The 19,004-nt window shown below is 41.1% G+C and overlaps 4 protein-coding genes across 7 annotated transcripts in view; 3 read left to right on the forward strand and 1 right to left on the reverse strand.

Moving 5' to 3' along the window:
* The window catches only part of rab3db (RAB3D, member RAS oncogene family, b), a 37,066-nt gene that overhangs the window by 15,437 nt on the left and 2,625 nt on the right, over window positions 1-19,004 (forward strand). The window lies entirely within an intron of this gene.
* epor (erythropoietin receptor) lies at window positions 50-8,500 on the forward strand. Of its 3 annotated transcripts, XR_003832653.1 has the most exons (10): window positions 91-329; window positions 710-845; window positions 1,082-1,248; window positions 1,877-2,028; window positions 2,475-2,631; window positions 2,771-2,858; window positions 3,082-3,169; window positions 4,048-5,055; window positions 6,947-7,024; window positions 7,558-8,500. XR_003832653.1 is itself a non-coding variant. In XM_029437666.1 (8 exons), the coding sequence occupies exons 1-8, from the start codon at window positions 227-229 to the stop codon at window positions 4,783-4,785; spliced, it is 1,629 nt and encodes a 542-aa protein (XP_029293526.1). In that variant the 5' UTR covers window positions 50-226; the 3' UTR covers window positions 4,786-6,758. The 3 variants fall into 3 exon arrangements, 1 of the variants encoding a protein (XP_029293526.1); XR_003832652.1 differs by having other exon boundaries at window positions 6,947-8,500; XM_029437666.1 differs by lacking the exons at window positions 6,947-7,024; window positions 7,558-8,500 and having other exon boundaries at window positions 50-329; window positions 4,048-6,758.
* Window positions 6,420-10,068, reverse strand: swsap1 (SWIM-type zinc finger 7 associated protein 1). Its single transcript, XM_029437667.1, has 2 exons — window positions 9,508-10,068; window positions 6,420-8,095 (listed from the first exon to the last, which is right to left on the reverse strand). The coding sequence occupies exons 1-2, from the start codon at window positions 9,775-9,777 to the stop codon at window positions 7,526-7,528; spliced, it is 840 nt and encodes a 279-aa protein (XP_029293527.1). The 5' UTR covers window positions 9,778-10,068; the 3' UTR covers window positions 6,420-7,525.
* Window positions 10,087-18,546, forward strand: znf653 (zinc finger protein 653). Of its 2 annotated transcripts, none has more exons than XR_003832651.1 (10): window positions 10,087-10,428; window positions 10,638-10,678; window positions 12,741-13,040; window positions 13,130-13,638; window positions 14,155-14,332; window positions 14,593-14,677; window positions 14,836-14,953; window positions 15,068-15,159; window positions 15,238-15,337; window positions 16,570-16,704. XR_003832651.1 is itself a non-coding variant. In XM_029437665.1 (10 exons), the coding sequence occupies exons 1-10, from the start codon at window positions 10,133-10,135 to the stop codon at window positions 16,745-16,747; spliced, it is 1,920 nt and encodes a 639-aa protein (XP_029293525.1). In that variant the 5' UTR covers window positions 10,091-10,132; the 3' UTR covers window positions 16,748-18,546. The 2 variants fall into 2 exon arrangements, 1 of the variants encoding a protein (XP_029293525.1); XM_029437665.1 differs by having other exon boundaries at window positions 10,091-10,428; window positions 15,045-15,159; window positions 16,570-18,546.

Below are 19,004 nucleotides of genomic sequence, written 5' to 3' on the forward strand. Positions count from 1 at the left end.
CCCTCCTTCACTGACTTTAGGAGAAAGTAAACATCTTGGCTCTGCACACCTTATCGCTCACAAGCAGGCGCGAAACCGTGCTGCGCTATCCGAGCGATCTACACAAAAACACAAGCCTCCCCAGCGAGAGCTGCAGCAGACCCGTCAGTGACAGGTTGTTTTCCAGTTATGCAGGCGGCAGGCAACAGAAGGAAAAAGTCTTTCTGTTCACAGAGAAGACAAAAGGATGATATGCGATCACCTGAGACGATTGTTGGCGCTTTTTATGATATTCTGCGCCATTCGAAATTCTTCCATCGCCCAGGGAGCACGAGATTCCGAAAGAAAAAGTAAGATGACTATGTTTTTGTATTGTTACCTGTAGTAACAACAGAATAGCAAAAGTAAAATAAGTGGCAATATTTACAACATCAGATCTCCCTCTCAAATAGTTCAGAAACCGTTAAGTGAGCTTTGGTGTATTAACATAGAAAGAGAAATTCAATCAAAAATAAAAGTACAAAGATCAAGAAATGTAACGATAGAAGAGAATACAATTACATCAGAAATATTAAAAATCAGCCTTTATAAAAATATGTACATTATATCTGAATTAAAATGAAAGTATAACATACACATATAGCTGATTGGATTTGGTTTGCTTAATAAGAAGCAAAAAAGCTTTGGCTTCTCTCACACTGTCTGTTGCCTCTTAACTTCCCCTTCTCAGTGTCTATGCTGCTGAAAGAGGAGCCAGAAAACCCAAAGTGCTTCGTTGAAGGCAGGAAGGACTTCACATGCTTCTGGGAGGAAGATGAAGAGCGGGCCGGCTCTTTGGATCAGTACTCCTTCACATACACCTATCAGTAAGTCACAGTCAGTATAACAACAAGCCCTGTGGTGTCCAAATGGTCATTATACTGTGGTTAAAAAGTGTCAGTTTACAGACATGTTTTAGGAGCCTGATATTTGATAAAAGTTCAATATATCAGTCTAAATACATACAAACAATACCATTCAGCAAAGTGCTATGTTGGAATTATAAGAAAAAGAAAACCTCTCTCTGACTCACAGTTCTTCTGTCTTCCTCTGTCCCGAGCAGGAATGAAAACAGCAGCAGGTGCCCACTGAGAGCACTCCCTGCAGCCGGCGGGAAGAGGCTGTTCGTCTGCCATCTGAACCAAACCCAGATGTTTGTCCAAATGGACATACAAGTTCATCGAGAGGGAAGACTAATCCACAACCGCAGCCTTTTCATCGAGCTTGTCTGTAAGTAACTTTACTGCATTCATTAAACAGCAGAGCAAACATAGGATTACCCTCTATCTATCTATCTATCTATCTATCTATCTATCTATCTATCTATCTATCTATCTATCTATCTATCTATCTATCTATCTATCTATCTATCTATCTATCTATCTATCTATCTATGAGTGCATTCAAAAGGTTTGTGTAAGAATGACGGATTACATAAATTTTCATTGCCTTTAAAATTCCCAATAACTACGTTTTTTCTTTTTTTTGCTTGGGTTAGGGAAATACTCAGCCCATTGGTGCCAACTCTTTTCTAATGAAAGTAGCTAGCAGCACTAGCTAAAAAAGTTTCTAAATCTAGCGAGAAAGTTGCCAAGTTGGCAACACTGACAGCCCGTCTCCGTCCAAAGCCACTCCCCCAAAATTAGCATTATGAATGTACAACAATGAACATGGCAACTTTACTGTTCGCTTATTGGTTCACTCTCACAGCTCTCATCAACGTTGTTAATAGCTGTAACAGGTAAACTATTCTAGAGAAAAAAGCTATAAAAACCCATCGTACGTTACCTGCTCTGCAACAAAACAGTAGACACGGCTAACAAGTTAACAAGCCTCCTCCTGTCTATCTGCTCGGCAGTTCTTCCGGACCCTCCGGCTAACGTGACGGTGAGCAGCACGGGTCAGCAAGGTCAGCTGAATGTCAGCTGGGTGCCTCCTCCACTCAAGTACATGGATGACAGCATGATGTACGAGGTCAGCTACACTACGGCGGACAGCTACGTTGGACAGGTAGGACAGTTATTTTGATGCCCTGCATGACCTCACTGATCAAGCCAGTCTCCTAAAAATGACGTTCCCCGACAACTAAACTGAATTCTCAATTACGTTTCGAATGAAAACCTGTTTTCTCCTGGAGTACGGTTGCAGATTTATACATGTGGATAACATTGTGAATTGAAACTACTTGCATGCATCTACTCCAACCTCCTCCCCATGCGACTTCCACAGACTTTGATTAGAAACATATTTGTGATTTGTCAAAGCAAACGTAACCTGGGAGAAAATACATTTCCCTCAAAACATAATTGACGCAGTTTCGTTGTATGGGAAAGTAATTTTTAGGAAACCAGGCTGCACTGATATGTTAGAGGTTGAACAAAGCTTTGAGCAGCAGGTTTGTTGAATGGTAGGGACACACATGGACCTGTATTGATGAGCTGAGGACTGTTTTGCAGGTAGAGGTGGTACGAGCCAGCTCAGAGCTGATCCTGAGAGGTCTGCAGCCGGGCACAAAGTTCAAGATGCAAGTCCGTGTGAAGCTCGACGGGATTAGCTACAATGGCTATTGGAGTGCCTGGAGTGACCCGGTGTTCATGGAAACACTGCCTGCGGGTGAGTAATAAAAAATGTTTTGCATATTCCCAGCAGCATATTCATTTTGAAAGGGAATGTGTAGTGCCACATTTTTACTGTATATGGAAAGATCCAGTACGCACAGGTTTTATTTATTTCCATTCTGTGCCTCCTCCAGAACTCGACCACCTCATCATGTCCCTGACTCTCATCATCTCCTTCATCCTCATTGTGCTGTCTCTCACCGTGCTCCTGTCCCATCGAAGGTCAGATAACCAGCACAAAATAGCTTTTATATATATATATATATATATATATATATATATATATATATATATATATATTATTATATATATATATTTATTATATATTATATTTATTTTATATATATTTATATTTATATATATATTAGCTACTAAGTCTTACTGTACTGATTAATGGAAAAATACAAATGTAGAATTATATTTTCAGTATCTGTGCTCTTTTCAGGTTTGTTGTAAAGAAGATTTGGCCGACTATTCCAACTCCTGACAGCAAATTCCAAGACCTGTTCAGTGTTTATGGTGGCGACTTTCAAGTAAGAACAAGAAAAGTTAACAGCCATGCTGGTGGCTCTGTGAGACTGTGTTGTGCTAAATGCTAACCTCAGCATGCTAACATGCTCACAATGACAATGCTAGCATGTTTAGCAGGTATAATGTTTACCATGTTGTTCACAGTCTTAGTTTAGCGCGTTAGCTTGTTAATATTTAAGAACTAAAGAACTGCCATTTTGGAACGTTGGCCAATCTATTGGAATCAATCCAATGGTAGTTGAGACATTTCACTCAATACCACATATGTCAACCTCATGGCGTTACCAGAGAAAGTCTAGAAAGGAGATGGTGCACTGAGAGTCCGTTTCCTGTATCTATGTAACATGGGTCTGTCACTGCCACGCCCTTTTAGGAGACTAGCGGCAGTCCTGAGTCTATTAACTCGAGTGGGAGAAGTGAACGTGAACACAGATTATGACGGATTATTGCGCCACATTTTCACTGAAGTAAATATTGGAAAAATCTTTCACAAGTCACATACCATCCAAACATTTTGACAATAACATGGCATTGTTCAGACAGACAAATCAGTAGAGATGTTGTGTGTGTTGTTAAAGACCTGTCTCTGTCTCAGCACCACTCTCGCGACATCTGGAAACACAGAGCTGAACTGTCGGTCTGTTGACGTTAGGAATCTAGCGACACTGTCAACATTTACTAAAATCAATTAGCGTTTTAGCTAACTTATTTTCGTAATGCTAAATATTGCTGTTAGCTTTGTAAATATCTAATGCTAGCAAAACAAAATGTAAATACATTAGACCACGCCCACTTAGGAGACAGGAATTATTGAGAGTTCCAAAAAAGTCAAAGCCAGACATTTTCAGTTTTAATAATCCTTGTTTGTGTTTTTATACAGGAGTGGTTAGGGCAGACCAATGGAGGCATATGGTTGAGTCCAGCTCTTTTCTACTCGGAAGAATGCCCTTCTCCTCTGGAAGTCCTGTCAGAACTCCCACACCCCTCACTGCCTTTCCCGCCTTTGCCACCTAAGGTATCTGGAGCTTTGACCACAGGCGGAAAGGAGGACAAGGACGTAAAGACAGGACTGGACCAGAGAGATTTGTTGGAAAGCGATGATTCAGCTCTGTCAGAGCAATGGAGAGCAACACCACACAACCATTGGCTGATGGACCGCTTAAGGGCACTCCACCAGAACCCCGTTCCCTGCTCCAAGTCCTCTCTGCTGGAGTCCCAAGACGCCTACGTCACCCTCAGCGCCAACAACCGCAGCGTAGACGAACACCATGATGATGTTCTTGAGGAGACCTTACCCCTCGAGGTGCTTTTTGCCTCCAGAAAGACAGTGTCTTATGAATCTCACTCCGACCTGGGATCCGTGCAGCAGAGCTTCGGGTCGGGTCGCCTCTCGTCACAGTCCAGCTTCGAGTACCCAAACCCCGCCTGGATGGCCAAAGGCCCTGGGTACACCTACATGGCAGTGGCAGACTCTGGGGTCTCTATGGATTACAGCCCCATGACCAGAGTAGACGACATTGGAAAAGTGGTCATCTACGCCAATGAGTACAAGAACGAGATCCCCACTCCTAGAAGGCCCTTCCTGCTGAGGCATTACCCCGTTGACGATGACGGCTGAGAGGGAGCAAAGCTGGACGGGCTACACATGGACTGAGCCTTGAAGCAGGCTCGGTGAAGGGTTTTTGGATATTCAACCAAAGTCAGCCTCTTATTAACTGTTCAAAAAGGTGTACCAAGGAATTGGGAGCAGACTGATACCGAAGTAGAGCTAAAGGACTTAGGAGGAAGAGTCCGCTGGATGTACATACAGCATTCGTACTTTATCCGAACCACAGCTGTGGTTTACACCAAATACTGATAGTCAGTGCAAAGGTCTGCATGCTGATCTGTAAGTATCCTATCATGTAGATCACAGCAGATTTCCTTTTATAATTCAACAAACTTTGAGTGTTTTCAGTGACTTTCATTCATATGTAAGGCAAGTGTACTTTTTAAGCTTGAATGACAGAATGGCTATTATCTTAAAATACAGAACAGACATCCTGAGAATGAACAATACAGGCCAATGCGCTTTCCCTGTTCCTTTGATATGTGTTAACGGATATTGTGATATTCAATATGTTTTGTATCGTCAACAAATCCTGCCTCCATGTGTTGCCCGTGTAATCAAAGCCTGATATAGCATACCTCTCTCTAATCATTATCGATGACATGAATTCTTGCAGTTACGTACATGGAAGTCTTTCCCATTTCTGTTATTCACCCCATATGACGTGAACAACATTAGGCACAGCAGTGCTTTTTGCTAAATGCTAATGTCAGCATGCTACATGTTTAGCAGGTATAATGTTTACCATTTTCAACGTGTTAGTTTTTGCCAACATTATTAGAGTGTCCATGCTAACAATTGACAATAAACACTATATGCAACGCACAGCTGAGGCTAATGGGAATGTCATGTTTGCAGGTGGTTGGTCATAAACCATAGTGTTGGACAGATTACAATGTTCAACTTCAATTCAACACTTCATCCACTGAGGACGCTGAATGTACACATTTCATGGCAATCCATAAAGTAATTGTTAAGATATTTCAGTTTGGAATAAAGTAAACTGACAGACCAACTGACCAACGTTGCCATTCTTTAAAAGAACGTGACATGTTCCATTATTATGCTGAACATGGGTACTAGGGTTTATTTTTGAGTCAAACTCGCATACACCAAATATGTATTAATACCAGTTACTCCTCTTTGACGAATGTTTGCTAAAAACTACAATGCCCAGATGTTTAAGGAAATAAAGATTTAGTAAGAACCAATGGGCTTGAGGTTGAATGCCACTGACAGGGTAGGAAAGTCATATATACTAACACTGATAACACTCATAAAACATACTAACTCTGTTGGTTTTGGGATTTGTTGACAATAACAAAAACATAGAAAATTGCCAGCCTTATATTTGAAAAATAGCCTCAAATTTAAATCAAAAAGCTTACACTTGAACCCTGCAGTAGGGCTGGGCAATGAATTGATAATATATATAAATATATAATATCAATATTGTGTAAATATTTTGTTAAAGCACCAAATATATAGTAAACTCTACAATATCGTCGCAATATCGATATTGAGGTATTTGGTCAGAAATATTGTAATATTTGATTTTCTCCATATCGGCCAGCCCTGACCCGCAGCCATTACTTTAATGTCATTTCCAAATCGGAAGAACCTCACTGTATTTGTAAATAATATGATGGTTTTTGTATTTTATTACAAATGTGGAATCCTGGAACAAATTAAGTATAATTAGTACTACTGTAGTCAATATTAATTCTGATGTAACTGTAGTTGTTAGTCTTTTATTTTCTTGTCATGTTTATTAGCTTGTGTTTTTAGTGACTGCTGCCATCTAACGAGCCGAGCATATACAGTTACACATATACATTTCTATTCAAAACATTTAAATTCATTGCCGTTTTTAAATCAAACTGAATCATTTCCATGTTTTCATGCTTGTTTGCTTTGGAAAAAATATCTTGTAACTGAAATTGTAGCTACTCTAAAAGTAAAAAAATAAAAACTTAACTATACATTGTCGACTTCTATTTTTGCAACCAGCAATTAATGATTTATCAAATAAGCTAAAAACTAAATCTATTCCTTTTTAATATCCATTGTTTTACATTTGTGGAACACATATATTATATTTGAAGAGAAAGCCTATTAGTAGTTTATTTAGAAGTAGAGTAATATTTTGTTCCATGTTTTTCATTTTCAGAAACATTTCCATTTACAACCAGTATCCTGTCAGTGATCCTGTTAGCTGCTATCTGAGAGGGCGAGCAGCAGATTACAAGTAAAAGATTGTTTGGTCCCAGAGTCATGAAAGCAGGGCTGCAACTAACGGTTATTTTTATCATCCTTTTAAACTACCGATTATTTTCTAGATTAATTGCTTGGTCTATAACATGTCAGAAAATAGTGACAAATGTCCATCCCAGTTTCTCAAAGTCCAGGGTGACGTCTATAAATGTCTTGTTTTGTTAGTCCTAAACCCAAAGATATTCACTTTAAGATGATATAAAATCAACATATTTGAGAGGCTGAAAACCACATTTTCTGACATTTCTGCATGAAAAATACTATTCAAGAACAGTTAGCGATTATTAGACGATGGTCTAATTGTTGCAGCTCTACATGACAGTCAAGGCAAAGGCAATAACTACTCTGATTAACTGTTGAGGCATGGCTGAAAACATCTCATCATCAATGCAAATACCTAACGGCTTAAATTAAAGGCAGGGGGAGCTAAAAAAAAGAAAATAATCCAATGCTACAGTCTTTGATACAAATATTTTTAAGGCAACTTAAACTCCATTAAACCATCAGGCGAAATTAACAGCTGCCACTCTTGGGCGACAGCCGGCCCGTCCTCACAGTCTTCAGTACAAGAGGCCTCCGTGATGCCTGTCCTAGAAAGGTAAACGTGCCACACATCCTGCAGTCCAGCTGCTGCAGCTTCATAGCTGCTGTCTCGGTCCAGAGTACAGCGCACCTGGAAATATCGATCAAGAACAGCGAGGATGGGATCTGTGGCAGAGGCCTCCCTGCCGACTTGCCCAGTGTCCACTTCTGACTGGAAAGAGGCGATGACGCGGCAGGGGGCCGAGCTTGGAGAGCGTTGTTTCAGGAGTTGTGTGAGGAAGGCAGCAGTGTCGCAGAGCAGTGCGGACAGGTGTGCAGCGCAGGACTGCTCTCCTGGCTGAAATCCACTAAGGCTGCCGCCTGCTCCTCCACACAGGTAACCCTCCAGCCTGTCCACTATGATCAGTGAGGGAGGTGTGGGAGACGTGTTGGGGGGCTCGTGAAGGCCGGCCACCTGCTGCAGCAGCTCCTCCACTGTCCTGGGATAGGAAAATTTGATTTTCTTTAAAAAGAAAAAGAAGAAGAAAGTTGAAAGACAGAAGTTGTATTAATCAAGGTAGCTGCTCAGAAATATGATTGTTGAAATAATTTAACGTGGCATATTTTTTTACACTTCTACATTCATAGTTATGTGAAAGAACAACAAAGAAATGTATGAGAAAGATATTAGACATGTATGAGAAAGATATTAGACATGTATTACAAATATTTGCAGATTAATATTAATAGTTATAGATTTGTTAGATTAGAATATAATCTATGAACTATTATAGATTTTAAAATTTGAATATTATTTAGGACTGGGCAATTTAGCCAAAATCTATCACGATACGGATCATTTCATATCTGGATAACGATTTGAAACATCTTGTAAATCACTAAATAAAAAGTCTATATGAAATAATCACATGATACACTCCTGCGTGAATAAATACTTGACAAATTAAAAGTATTTTCTCATTTTATTAGGAACTTTATCACAAAATGAAACATTAATTCATATAATTTAAATGAATGCTGTAAAATCTTTTCACAGACTCCTGGCAGAGAGCCACAGACCCACTTTGAGAATAACTGGTTTAGTCTATGAAGTTTCAAATATTAGCATACAACACCTTTACATCTTGATTTGTTCAGTCCAAAACTCAAACATATTCAGTTTACTATCATACAAAACCAAACAAAGTCCTCACATTTGTAGCAAAATAATGTTTGGCATTTTGCTTGAAAAATTACTGACACAATGTATATATTATCAAAATAGTTATTTTATTTTCAACAACAAGTCAACAACATTTATATCAATAGATTAATTGTTCAAATTATTTATAAAGCAAAATGGAAAAAATATACGGAACCACTTTTTCACAAGTCACCCTTAAACTAAGGGATTTATTATTGATTAATAAATTAATTTAATGAACCATAACTTTTGGGTAGGCGGGTTATGAAAATGTTCTCTTGCTGGTGAGTCATTAATATTCAAGTAATTAATAAATGTTTATGAGTTTTTCACTTTCTAATAAAGCTTCATGTCTTTGGTTACATTAATAAAGATTTTTATTTTATTATAACAATAACTAATAAAGCCCTCAGTTGTTAATGCTAATCAACAGTTAATACAATCAGAATCAAAATCAGGTATATTGCCAAGTAGGTTTTCAGGATTTTTCTTTTATAAACATAGAAAGAGAAAATAAAATAAAAAATAAAAAAATGTGAAAAACGTTCTATAAAAATATCTGAATTTAATTCATTAATAAATCATCCTGAGAGAGGTTTTTCACAAAACCCAAACTTTAATCTCAAAACAGGTTTATGGATCTATAAAGGATTAGTAAATTATTTATTAACCATAAATAAACCCACTACTAACAAACATATATAAAGCACACAGTTTGAGAGGAAAAGTACCTTTAGACTCTCTGGGCTCAGGCTGGGGACACACTTCTGCAGTGACACTGGGAGGCTCTGAATTTGTGTTTGGGTGAAGAACACCACTCTCATTCCCATCTCCGAGGCCGCCGCCACGGCCGCCAGCAGCAGCACAGAGCGGCTGATGCGGCTGTGTCCCACCAGCAGCGCGCTGCAGCTGGCGGGAGACGGAGGGACGACTGTAAGCTCCTTCCGTACGTCTGTTTGTGACATAAAAGTCCTAAACACAAGTGTTAAAATGTCTGTCATGACTGTCACTATACACTTTCCCCGTAGTTTTGTCGTCTGATATTGACGTTCACACTGAAGTTTCCCGCGTCGGTTTACATCTTGCACATTGGTGTTCGTGCTGCTGCAGGTCCGTGTGAAAAACGCTTTGATCGCTGTACCGTTCCGCTCGGTGTACACAATGAGTATTTCTCATAGTATTTCAACAGACATGTATCCATGTGGTGCACGACTGTGTTCGGCACTGTTACGGTAGAGTTTTCAATCCGTTGTGAGGCGAAGACAACCAGAAAAAAGCATCTGTATCCGTGCTTCCTGTTAAATCTGACAACTTCCGGGACGCTGCGTAAACACAACATCAGCTGTTGTGGCCAAGATGGCGCATAGCCTGGCAGAGTTGGAAGTTCCCCTGGACGATGACCAAGCCGGGGACCAGGAGAAGGGTGGTTTGAGGCGTTGCAGAGGACGACCCAGGCTCACAGACTCCGACCGAGCACAGAGGCGACTTGAATCCCGAAAGAAGTACGATGTGAGGAGAGTGTACCTGGGAGAGTCGCACAAGCTGTGGAGTGAGCTCCGCAGGCGGACCAGCCTGAGTGATGCTGGGCTGGCAGAGTATCTGATCCTGCTCAACTCCACATATGGAGAGAAATACCAGCAGGAATACTGCGGGTGAGCCCAGTCAATGCTTTATACAAGCTAACGTTACCTTAACAGAGCGTGCACATCTTTATCAAAAGGATGTGCTGTCACATGTTTAGTTTTTCCCTCTATTCTATCAGCCCATCTTATTTACTTTTAGGGCTATTTTTCAGTTTCATTGAGAAGGTGTTTTATTCTGCTTGACCTGACCAGTCATTGTCCAATTCACTGCATTACAGGAAGAAGATTGCTCCAGAAATCTCAGTAAAACAGAAAAAAGGTGAGTGGTGCCATTGCCAGATGGGATATTTTAGATCAGTGTTTTTGAGGTGTGTGGTATTTGCTTCTATGACGATCTGTTTCAAGTCACCAGTTTCTTTATATTTAATAAGTCAGATAATTCTGTTATTGGATCTTTTCAGCCTGAAATCTGCTCTCATGCGGTTTGCTGTGTATGCCTGCAGCCAACTGATTCCATGTGGGTATACTTATTACTAGTGATGGCAGTGCGACACGAGACTAAAGCTTCGATACGTGCTTCAAACGCTGAACTACAATTCCATAGAACCACTGCTTCTAAGCTTGCTTCAAATCACGTGACCTATGACGTCCGAAGCAGTAACCGCTTCATTGCCTGAATGAATCACCGGACTGGTTCGCAGGCCAGTCAGGTGATTCACTGGCACTGCCTCGTCTCGATTCTGACAGGTGACAGGTTGAGACTGTTTTGAATTTGAGCGCCTCAACACTTTATAACCACTCTAAACAACGAACAATGTGTGGGTTGTTGTCGTAGTATGCGTTGTTGCTGTTGAGTTGTTGGTATTGCGTTTGTATTGGATCATTATGGAACCAGCCAACTAGTTCCTTGTGAGCGAGTAAAGAAACCAAATCTAAATCTGTATCTGAAAGAATAATGTACCTCAATAAAAATCTTTGAGTGTTCCCCATCCCACATAATCACCCCCTGCGGTACCCCAGTAGCTCACCTGGTAGAGCGGGTCGGGGTTCGAATCTGACCCCTGGCCATTTGCTGCAAGTCATCCCCTTTCTCTCCCCCGTTCTAATCTCAAACTGTGCTATTATTAAAGGCATAAAAAGCCCAAAACATAATCACCCCCTGCCATATTTACACAAGCACACCCAACCTATGCCATATTTTCCCAGCATAGATACTTTAAATCCACTGCAGCCTTGCACTTCTCCCTTAGAGGTCACTGTACATGAAGCTTCCGGTAATGAACCCATTTTCAAAACAATTGGCTGAAGTGGTTCAGTGCTTCACAAAAGCTTCATTCGCCCATTACTACATTTGAAGTCTTAAAGGAAAAAGTAGTCACCTTTTTATGTGGATGTCTATACGGTGTTGATGGTAAATGTAGTCCTTTTATGCAATAAACTCCTCCGTGCGCGCTATATTAATCGCGATATTAATCGGGATATTTGAGTTCTCTGGCTGCAAAAGCTGTCATTTGATGTGACAGGTGATGTAGTCGGTGGTTAGGAGGAACTTCAAACTGTTTTGGCTTGGATGTCTAGTCTCTGACTCTACATGCCACTCAAAAACAGAACATGCCTGTTGTCTTCGCTTGTATTACAAACAAGTTACGTTTCACTCTAAGAAAATAGCATCCCAAAATATGAGTGCAAGAGGATTTGGCCTGCGGGGACCCTCCGGCCATCAGAAGCTCGCGGGCAATGCATTCTGGTACATGTAGGCTCTGCCGGCACGACTCCGCAAGCAGAAGAGGTCAGCTTCCTCGGTCAATCTTGCACACACTGAGGAATTTATTGCTTTAATGGACTACATTAACTTTGAACACTGAGTGGACAGCCACACTAAAGGTAGCTCATTTTCCCGTTAGGAATTCAAATGCAAACCTGGGTAGACATTAAAAGATTTGAAAATTGCTTATTTGTACAAGTAGTATTTTAGACAGAAACATTACCTAGTTCCAAATAATATCTTAAATATCATAACATTTGACGTGTAAATCTGACAAAATAATCCATAATGAAAATAACTGTCAGGGTTAGAGTTGATTTGACTTAAAATGCCAAACTTGTGACATATTACATAATTATGTTTCAGTATCTCACAATGTTGACAGTATTTACATGTTTTTAATCCTAACCTGTTATCCATGTTATTTCTATGGTTGGTAGAAATAGGCTTCTGTAGGGAAGAAAAGCATTTGGTGTGTTTTGTTGTGTTTTTTTGTACAAATAATTGTTTCCCCTGAATGTTTTTCCAACAAAAATCCATTCACAAGATTAAAATGTAACAAAATCCTTCTTCACTCGTCTGCGATTGTCCTTTCGGCTGACTTGTTGTTTCCCAGGCAGGAAGGAGTGTGTCTCCAGCCTCCAGAGCCTGGTGTGTTGGTACCAGGAGCACTCGCGCTCCTGCCCTCATGAGCCGCAGCTCAGAGCCCTGGAGCCCCAGCCCAACTTCTCCACCACTGCTCTCTGGCAATGTGACTCTAACCACTCATTTGTGCAATACCTTTTCTCACCACCGAGGGAGGCAAGTGACTCTGAACATGAGGAGGGAGTGAACGGAGAGGACGATGAGCAAAGTGCAGCAACAACAGACGTGGTTAAAGACGTAGTGAGCAGGAAGAGAAGAACAGAGTTTAAAGGTGCAGAATGCTAATTGTTGATATCATGAGTAGTTAAATGTTTATCAGTAGCTGGTGAATCCTGAACAAGCTTTCTTCTTTTTCTTTAGATGTGGGAGAAAGTGTGGATGTGTCTCAGCCTGTGAGCCCGATTGAACAGGCTGCAACTCCAGACCAGCAGCCCAGTGAAGAAGCCTCCTCCAAGGATGTTCCACTGACAGGGCAGAATGTCTGGGAGATGGAGATGGTCATGGAGCGACAGCAAGGCTCCCCTGCAGCGTTTCACTCCATCCCCTCGGAGGAGGAGGAAGAGGAGGAAGAGGAGGAAGGGGAGGAGGAGTCTGAGGATCTGAGGCGAGACGGAGAGGAAGAAGAGATCAGGACTGTGCCGCATGGATACGAGTGCGTTACAGTGACGCCATCCTTAGCTGATAAACTTGAGAAGCTGGACAAGGACTCGGTGCTGTCGCAGAGCTTGAATGGCTCAGTCGGACCGGAGCTGTCGGTCCCACCGCCCATGCAGGAAGAGCAGAGCGAGCTGTTTGACCCTCAGACTCTGCAGACAGTGGTGACCAGCTGTGAGATTCCTGACCAGAGGACGGCTTTGGAAGGCTCACAGGTCTGTGAATGAGTGCAGTGCAGAGATGTTGGTGCTAGAAGTATATGGGTGCAATAGCTCTGCCGAGTTATTTGTTCCGTCATAGTCAGTAAATTCTTACCGCTAACGCAAATTTGCTTTTACAAGTATTATATGCTTAAAATACGCATGTTGCTGCATGACTTGGTCAGTTTTCAGTTGACCATCAACGCTTGTTCCTGCTTCTCGCGGTTGTACGTGCATCGATTTCTACGTCTATTTTCTCCCAAATAATCAGAGGTATGGCACATTTCTTTACTGTAATGAGAGAAATCAGACTCATTCATCACAAGTAGCATACATTTTTTAAATGTCATATTTAATACTTTTCATGCATAAATCACGGCCAGAATCAGCCTTTTCCTTGCTTCGCCCAGAACCGGGACACCAGTTACAAAAGTGAATAAAAATTTTTCCCACCAGCACCCACGGGTGGCGCACACCAAGGAGTGTTCCGTTTCTTTTCTCAAAAGCTACCATTGTTTTTTTCATCCCTAGTTAATTATCATCACAGGCCCCAGCTATGAGGCCCTGGCATCAGAGGGCATCCACCTCAACATGGGCGGCGGAAACGTGGAGGAGGTCACCTGCACTGTCATCGGGGGTGTCACCTACAACCAGGTGTGCACGTCTGACTCAAAACTCACAACAGCAGAGGATGAGGACTCCATGACAGGTGCGCTACGTTCAGAACTGGCACTGCAATGTTTGGAAATGTGTACACAAAGGCTGAATCCAAATGTGGGACTTCCCTGTTCTTATGGGCGGTGGGAAGTAATTAAGTACATTTACTCAAATTTGAGCTACTTGTACTGTACTTTCTACTTCTACTCCACTGCATCAGAGGCCGTACAGACTTGACTAGTGTGACATTATGATTCTGCCAACACCTGCACAAGTCATTTTGCAATAAGTTTTCACACTTTTTCTCTGCAGGTTTGAGTGACAAACAGCTGCTGCAGCCCACTGTCGACACTTTGGAGCTGAGTAGTGACAGAGAGCTGCAGCGCGGTCTGAGCAGGTTAGTGGTTCAAATATTCGTATTCCAGTGCAATGCACATTCAGACGGATTGAGAAGGTTTGGAAGTTTAGGAGCTAAGCAGAGATAGTAATCCAACTCCCCTCCACTTAGAGTCCTCTTGTTATTGTGAACTAAGTCTGCAGTGTCTGTTTTTGCAGCGTCAGGTCAAAGAGAAACAGGCGGGGCCCAGTCATCGAGGCAGACGGGATGCTCAAGATGTTCCACTGTCCATACGAGGGCTGCAGTCAAGTCTATGTAGCTATTAGCAGCTTTCAGGTAAAACATTTTACGTTCATAGTTTTACATTTCAGCTTCTGTTTGTTTGGTTATTTAGAAATGTCTTTGGTTCACTCCCTCCTCTCTGTAGAATCACGTCAACCTTGTTCACAGGAAAGGGAGAACCAAGGTTTGCCCCCATCCAGGCTGCGGAAAAAAGTTCTACCTGTCGAACCACCTGCATCGCCATATGATCATCCACTCAGGTGGGCTGACAAAGACACACTTGTCATGTCAGAATGTCAACTTCATAAACCTCAAAATGTAACTGACTGTTTGTACAGGGGTCAGAGATTTCATCTGTGAGACGTGCGGAAAGTCGTTTAAGCGGAAGAATCATCTCGAGGTTCACAGGCGGACCCACACAGGAGAAACCCCTCTCCAGTAAGTTACTGAAGCCGAAAACGATCACGCCGCATTAGCACCATTGTAGGTTAAAACATAATAATTTCAGAGCCGGGTAATATTCCAATAACCGAGATAACAGTCGTAAATTTACAAGGAAAAACCAAGAGGCAACCTTTAGTGTTGAAAAATTAAACCTTTGTGGAAGTGCCAAAAAGCTGCAGTTCCTCGATTGGCCACTTGAGGCTTGCTCCAAAAGCGTGTCCAACCTTCAGAGACCCCACGCCCTTTACAGCAGAAATAAACATGTTTGCAGTATGGAACAAAAAACAGTTTTTTGTCTCCATAGATAAGTTTGTTCATGTGAACTATATGGGGGGTGAATTTTTCCATAACTCAACAGTTTAAATTACATTAAGGCTTAAAGTTACACATTATTTAGGGAGTAGCCGCTTTGAGTGACAGGTGGGTGCAGTTACAGGTCGCTAGCCACTAGCTGTCTGCTCTGCTGCCTCGTCGGTCCACCTCTTTGCCCAGTTTTATATTAGTGTTAGTGTTGTCATTGCCAAGATGGCGACGTCCGGAGTCACCCCCTTTGAGCTTCACTGCGGCTCTTCAGAAACCTATGGGGGACGTCACAGGGAGACTACGTACATATGTTATACAATTAATAGAAAAATGTCAAAAATTTACCAGAAACAAAAATGAAGAAAAAATATTTGAGTTTTTAAGGAATGCCTTCACTAAGGTTGGATCAACCTCATCTCACTGTGGTCGAGCCGCGCGTCACTCGCATCTCTGTGGTCAAATCAGCTGACGCTAAAATTGTAGTGAACCATATGCATTCGAACTAAATGCATTCAAACGGCCCAGATCGAGCTGACAAGGAGACTTGGAAAAGTTAGCAGAAGGATACATCTGTGAAATATGTGTGGTTTTCAAAATAAGGTGTAAACAAATCGTATATACAAAATACATTTATGGAAATAAAATGAATTGAAATATATTCACAAGAAGTATAAAACAGGTACCTACGATGGCGCGAATACGCCGTCGTAGAAACAGATCTTATTATAACATATTTTTTGCACTGAGCTGGTCCAGTCAGTGAAACTTTAGGATTGATCTAAACATTTGGAAGCTGGATTTTATTAGTCAAAGGATAAAAATTCGTGAATTCAACAGTGCCCATAATCATCTACATGATTGTCACTTCTATCTTTTCTTCCCTGTTTCTTCCTGCTTGTCTTCTCACCCACGTCCTCCGTCAGATGTGAAGTTTGTGGCTACCAGTGTCGCCAGCGTGCGTCCCTGAACTGGCACATGAAGAAGCACACTCCAGAGGCCCACTACAACTTCACCTGCGAGTTCTGTGAGAAGAGGTTCGAGAAGCTTGACAGTGTTAAATTCCACAAGCTAAAGAGCCACCCGGACAAGCAGGCATCCTGAGGTGTTGGGACACCTGGACATATGAGCTAAACACGTGCAGGTCGGCCCTCAGAAACCAAAAGGAAGACTTCTAGTGAAGAGAGTTTCCTTTGCTGTGTTGGTCTGGCCTCTCATGTCCAAGATGATATGAATACAACTGTGAACACGCAATCAGTGGATGAAGTCTGACAGCTGTGTAGGACACAAGCTGTTTCAGAGTTCAGGCCGCCAAACATGGGTTTTGAACATATTTGGTATAGTGAGAAAAAAAAGAAAGCTTAATCAAATCAATTGACCATTTGCTAAACCTCTGCCTCAAACAGATCATAGCTTAACGACCATGACTAGGCACAGCAGCTCGGTCAGATTTGGATTTCTCTACATGTTGAAGCGGTGTGCATGGCTGTAGTAAGAGAGATACTCCGTATATAATGATTTTGGCTGGTGGGTTTCTTTTCTGTTTTTATAAACCTTAACAAAACCAAAATCAAGAGTAAAACTTTAAGGAATGGATTAAACAGTGTGTTTATCGCCTCGAACATAAGATTCAAACATTAGCATGGTCAGCTAGCTAGCTTACTATCTGCTATAGTAATCCATTGTTACTTCCAATGGCAGCTGTTTTTCATACTACATTATGGTGTTACAGGTTACCAGTGCACAACTAGCACATCCACTGTGTAGTATTTCCCCACTGTGGGAGCCGGTCCAGGATGCGACTAGAGTTAGGCTAACGTTAGCGGCTCTGTTCTTTTTTGGAAGCTAAACTTGTTATCCGAGACATTGTTACGCTCACCAAACACATTGTCTAGATCTCATTCTAATAGCCTTTTCTGTCATAATGTTCAAAATAAAACTGGAAAATATTTATATGACTAAAACTTAAATCCAACCATTGTCTTGCTTATCAGAGTGTGTAAGCTTAGCAACTAACGTTAAGCAGTTACGTTGTATCATACTTAAAATACTAGGACTAATACATTCTTTACTGCAATACAAGAGCAATGCTGTTTCTTTATTTCCATGTCTTCTGCATGGATCATCAACTGGTGATGTTGCTTACCTTTTGCCTGAGACGTGTAGCTTTAGCCTTCAGATTTACGGGACCCTTTAACTGGTTTCTAGTTTCAAAACGAGTCAGTTTGAAACATTACAAAGTTGACCAGGGACAGCGTTTTCAACCAACTCGTGTAGCCTCATTAGCAGCTGATAAAATCTTTCAGGGACAGCAATCATTTTAGCCGGCTAAATTGTTGATGGCTACAAATGAGAAGTCTCCTTTCTCTACATCTGTCTGAAATCAACAACTCATTGTCTCAAAAACATTACCAAGAACTTTGAGTGGGGATTTATAGCAAATGGTCAATTAAAAGTTTGATAGAAAATATTTTCCATTTAAAGAAAACTTTTTCTAGGCCTTGGAAAATGTTCTGCAGTGATGATTAATACACCACTAAGAAGGGTTATTGATGACATACCAGTGTGGTGGTGTGTGCTACATACGTGTGTTAAATATACTTGAAATTAAGCCTCTGAAATTGACATCATTGATGTTTGAGCACTAAGCTTCTCATACTGACACAAAAGTAGGTTATTCCATTTCTGTCATTCAATAATTGAGCATTGTGCGTGGCAGGGGCGCAGTCTTTATTTACATTTTCCTATTGCCTGTTTTCACCGTCCCAGTGTCCTGACTCACAGACTCCCTGTGAGTTTAATGTGACAGTTTCTCAGGAAGATTCACCTCAGTCCTCGTGTTCTGTCTGTAGTTTCTAAGCAAATGCACTTTTGTTAACTGATAAATCACTAAAATATGAGAATATGACGTATTTGTATTGAATCTTTTTCTGCAAGACATTTGTTTGACACAAAAGGTTAATAGTATGCAGCGTGTTTGTGCCTCTTGCATAACGCTCTTGTGTGTGTGTGTGTGTGTGTGTGTGTGTGTGTGTGTGTGTGCATAGTGAGAAAAGGCATGAAAAGCACAAGCGTCACGACATCTAGTCATAGAAGGACTGATGCTGGACTGTTTGTGTAAGGTTTAGTACGGGGGAACAAGTTCCACTTAATGCCACGAGAACAAATATAAGTCATGATTAGCAGTTATATTTTGGATTTGAAGAGTGAAATATTTCTTTTAATACAAAAGGTATTTTGATAATTAATTTGAATATGTTATGAAATGATATGAAATAATGCATTATTATTTATTACTATTCCCAACCTATTATCAGCTACTCAAAAATGTGATGTGGCCTTTGACATGCTGGGACTCATC

Source organism: Cottoperca gobio, chromosome 8, assembly GCF_900634415.1.
Source record: "Cottoperca gobio chromosome 8, fCotGob3.1, whole genome shotgun sequence".
In the NCBI taxonomy this organism is placed as follows: Eukaryota; Metazoa; Chordata; class Actinopteri; order Perciformes; family Bovichtidae; genus Cottoperca; species Cottoperca gobio.

Coding starts and splice junctions, on each gene's coding strand:
- epor (XM_029437666.1), top strand. CDS start 227: ATGATATGCGATCACCTGAGACGATTGTTGGCGCTTTTTATGATATTC. Junction 330..709: donor ACGAGATTCCGAAAGAAAAA/GTAAGATGACTA, acceptor TCCCCTTCTCAG/TGTCTATGCTGCTGAAAGAG. Junction 2,029..2,474: donor CGGACAGCTACGTTGGACAG/GTAGGACAGTTA, acceptor ACTGTTTTGCAG/GTAGAGGTGGTACGAGCCAG.
- swsap1 (XM_029437667.1), bottom strand. CDS start 9,777: ATGACAGACATTTTAACACTTGTGTTTAGGACTTTTATGTCACAAACA. Junction 8,096..9,507: donor TGAGCCCAGAGAGTCTAAAG/GTACTTTTCCTC, acceptor TTCTTTTTAAAG/AAAATCAAATTTTCCTATCC.
- znf653 (XM_029437665.1), top strand. CDS start 10,133: ATGGCGCATAGCCTGGCAGAGTTGGAAGTTCCCCTGGACGATGACCAA. Junction 10,429..10,637: donor TACCAGCAGGAATACTGCGG/GTGAGCCCAGTC, acceptor ACTGCATTACAG/GAAGAAGATTGCTCCAGAAA. Junction 14,678..14,835: donor CTGCAGCGCGGTCTGAGCAG/GTTAGTGGTTCA, acceptor CTGTTTTTGCAG/CGTCAGGTCAAAGAGAAACA.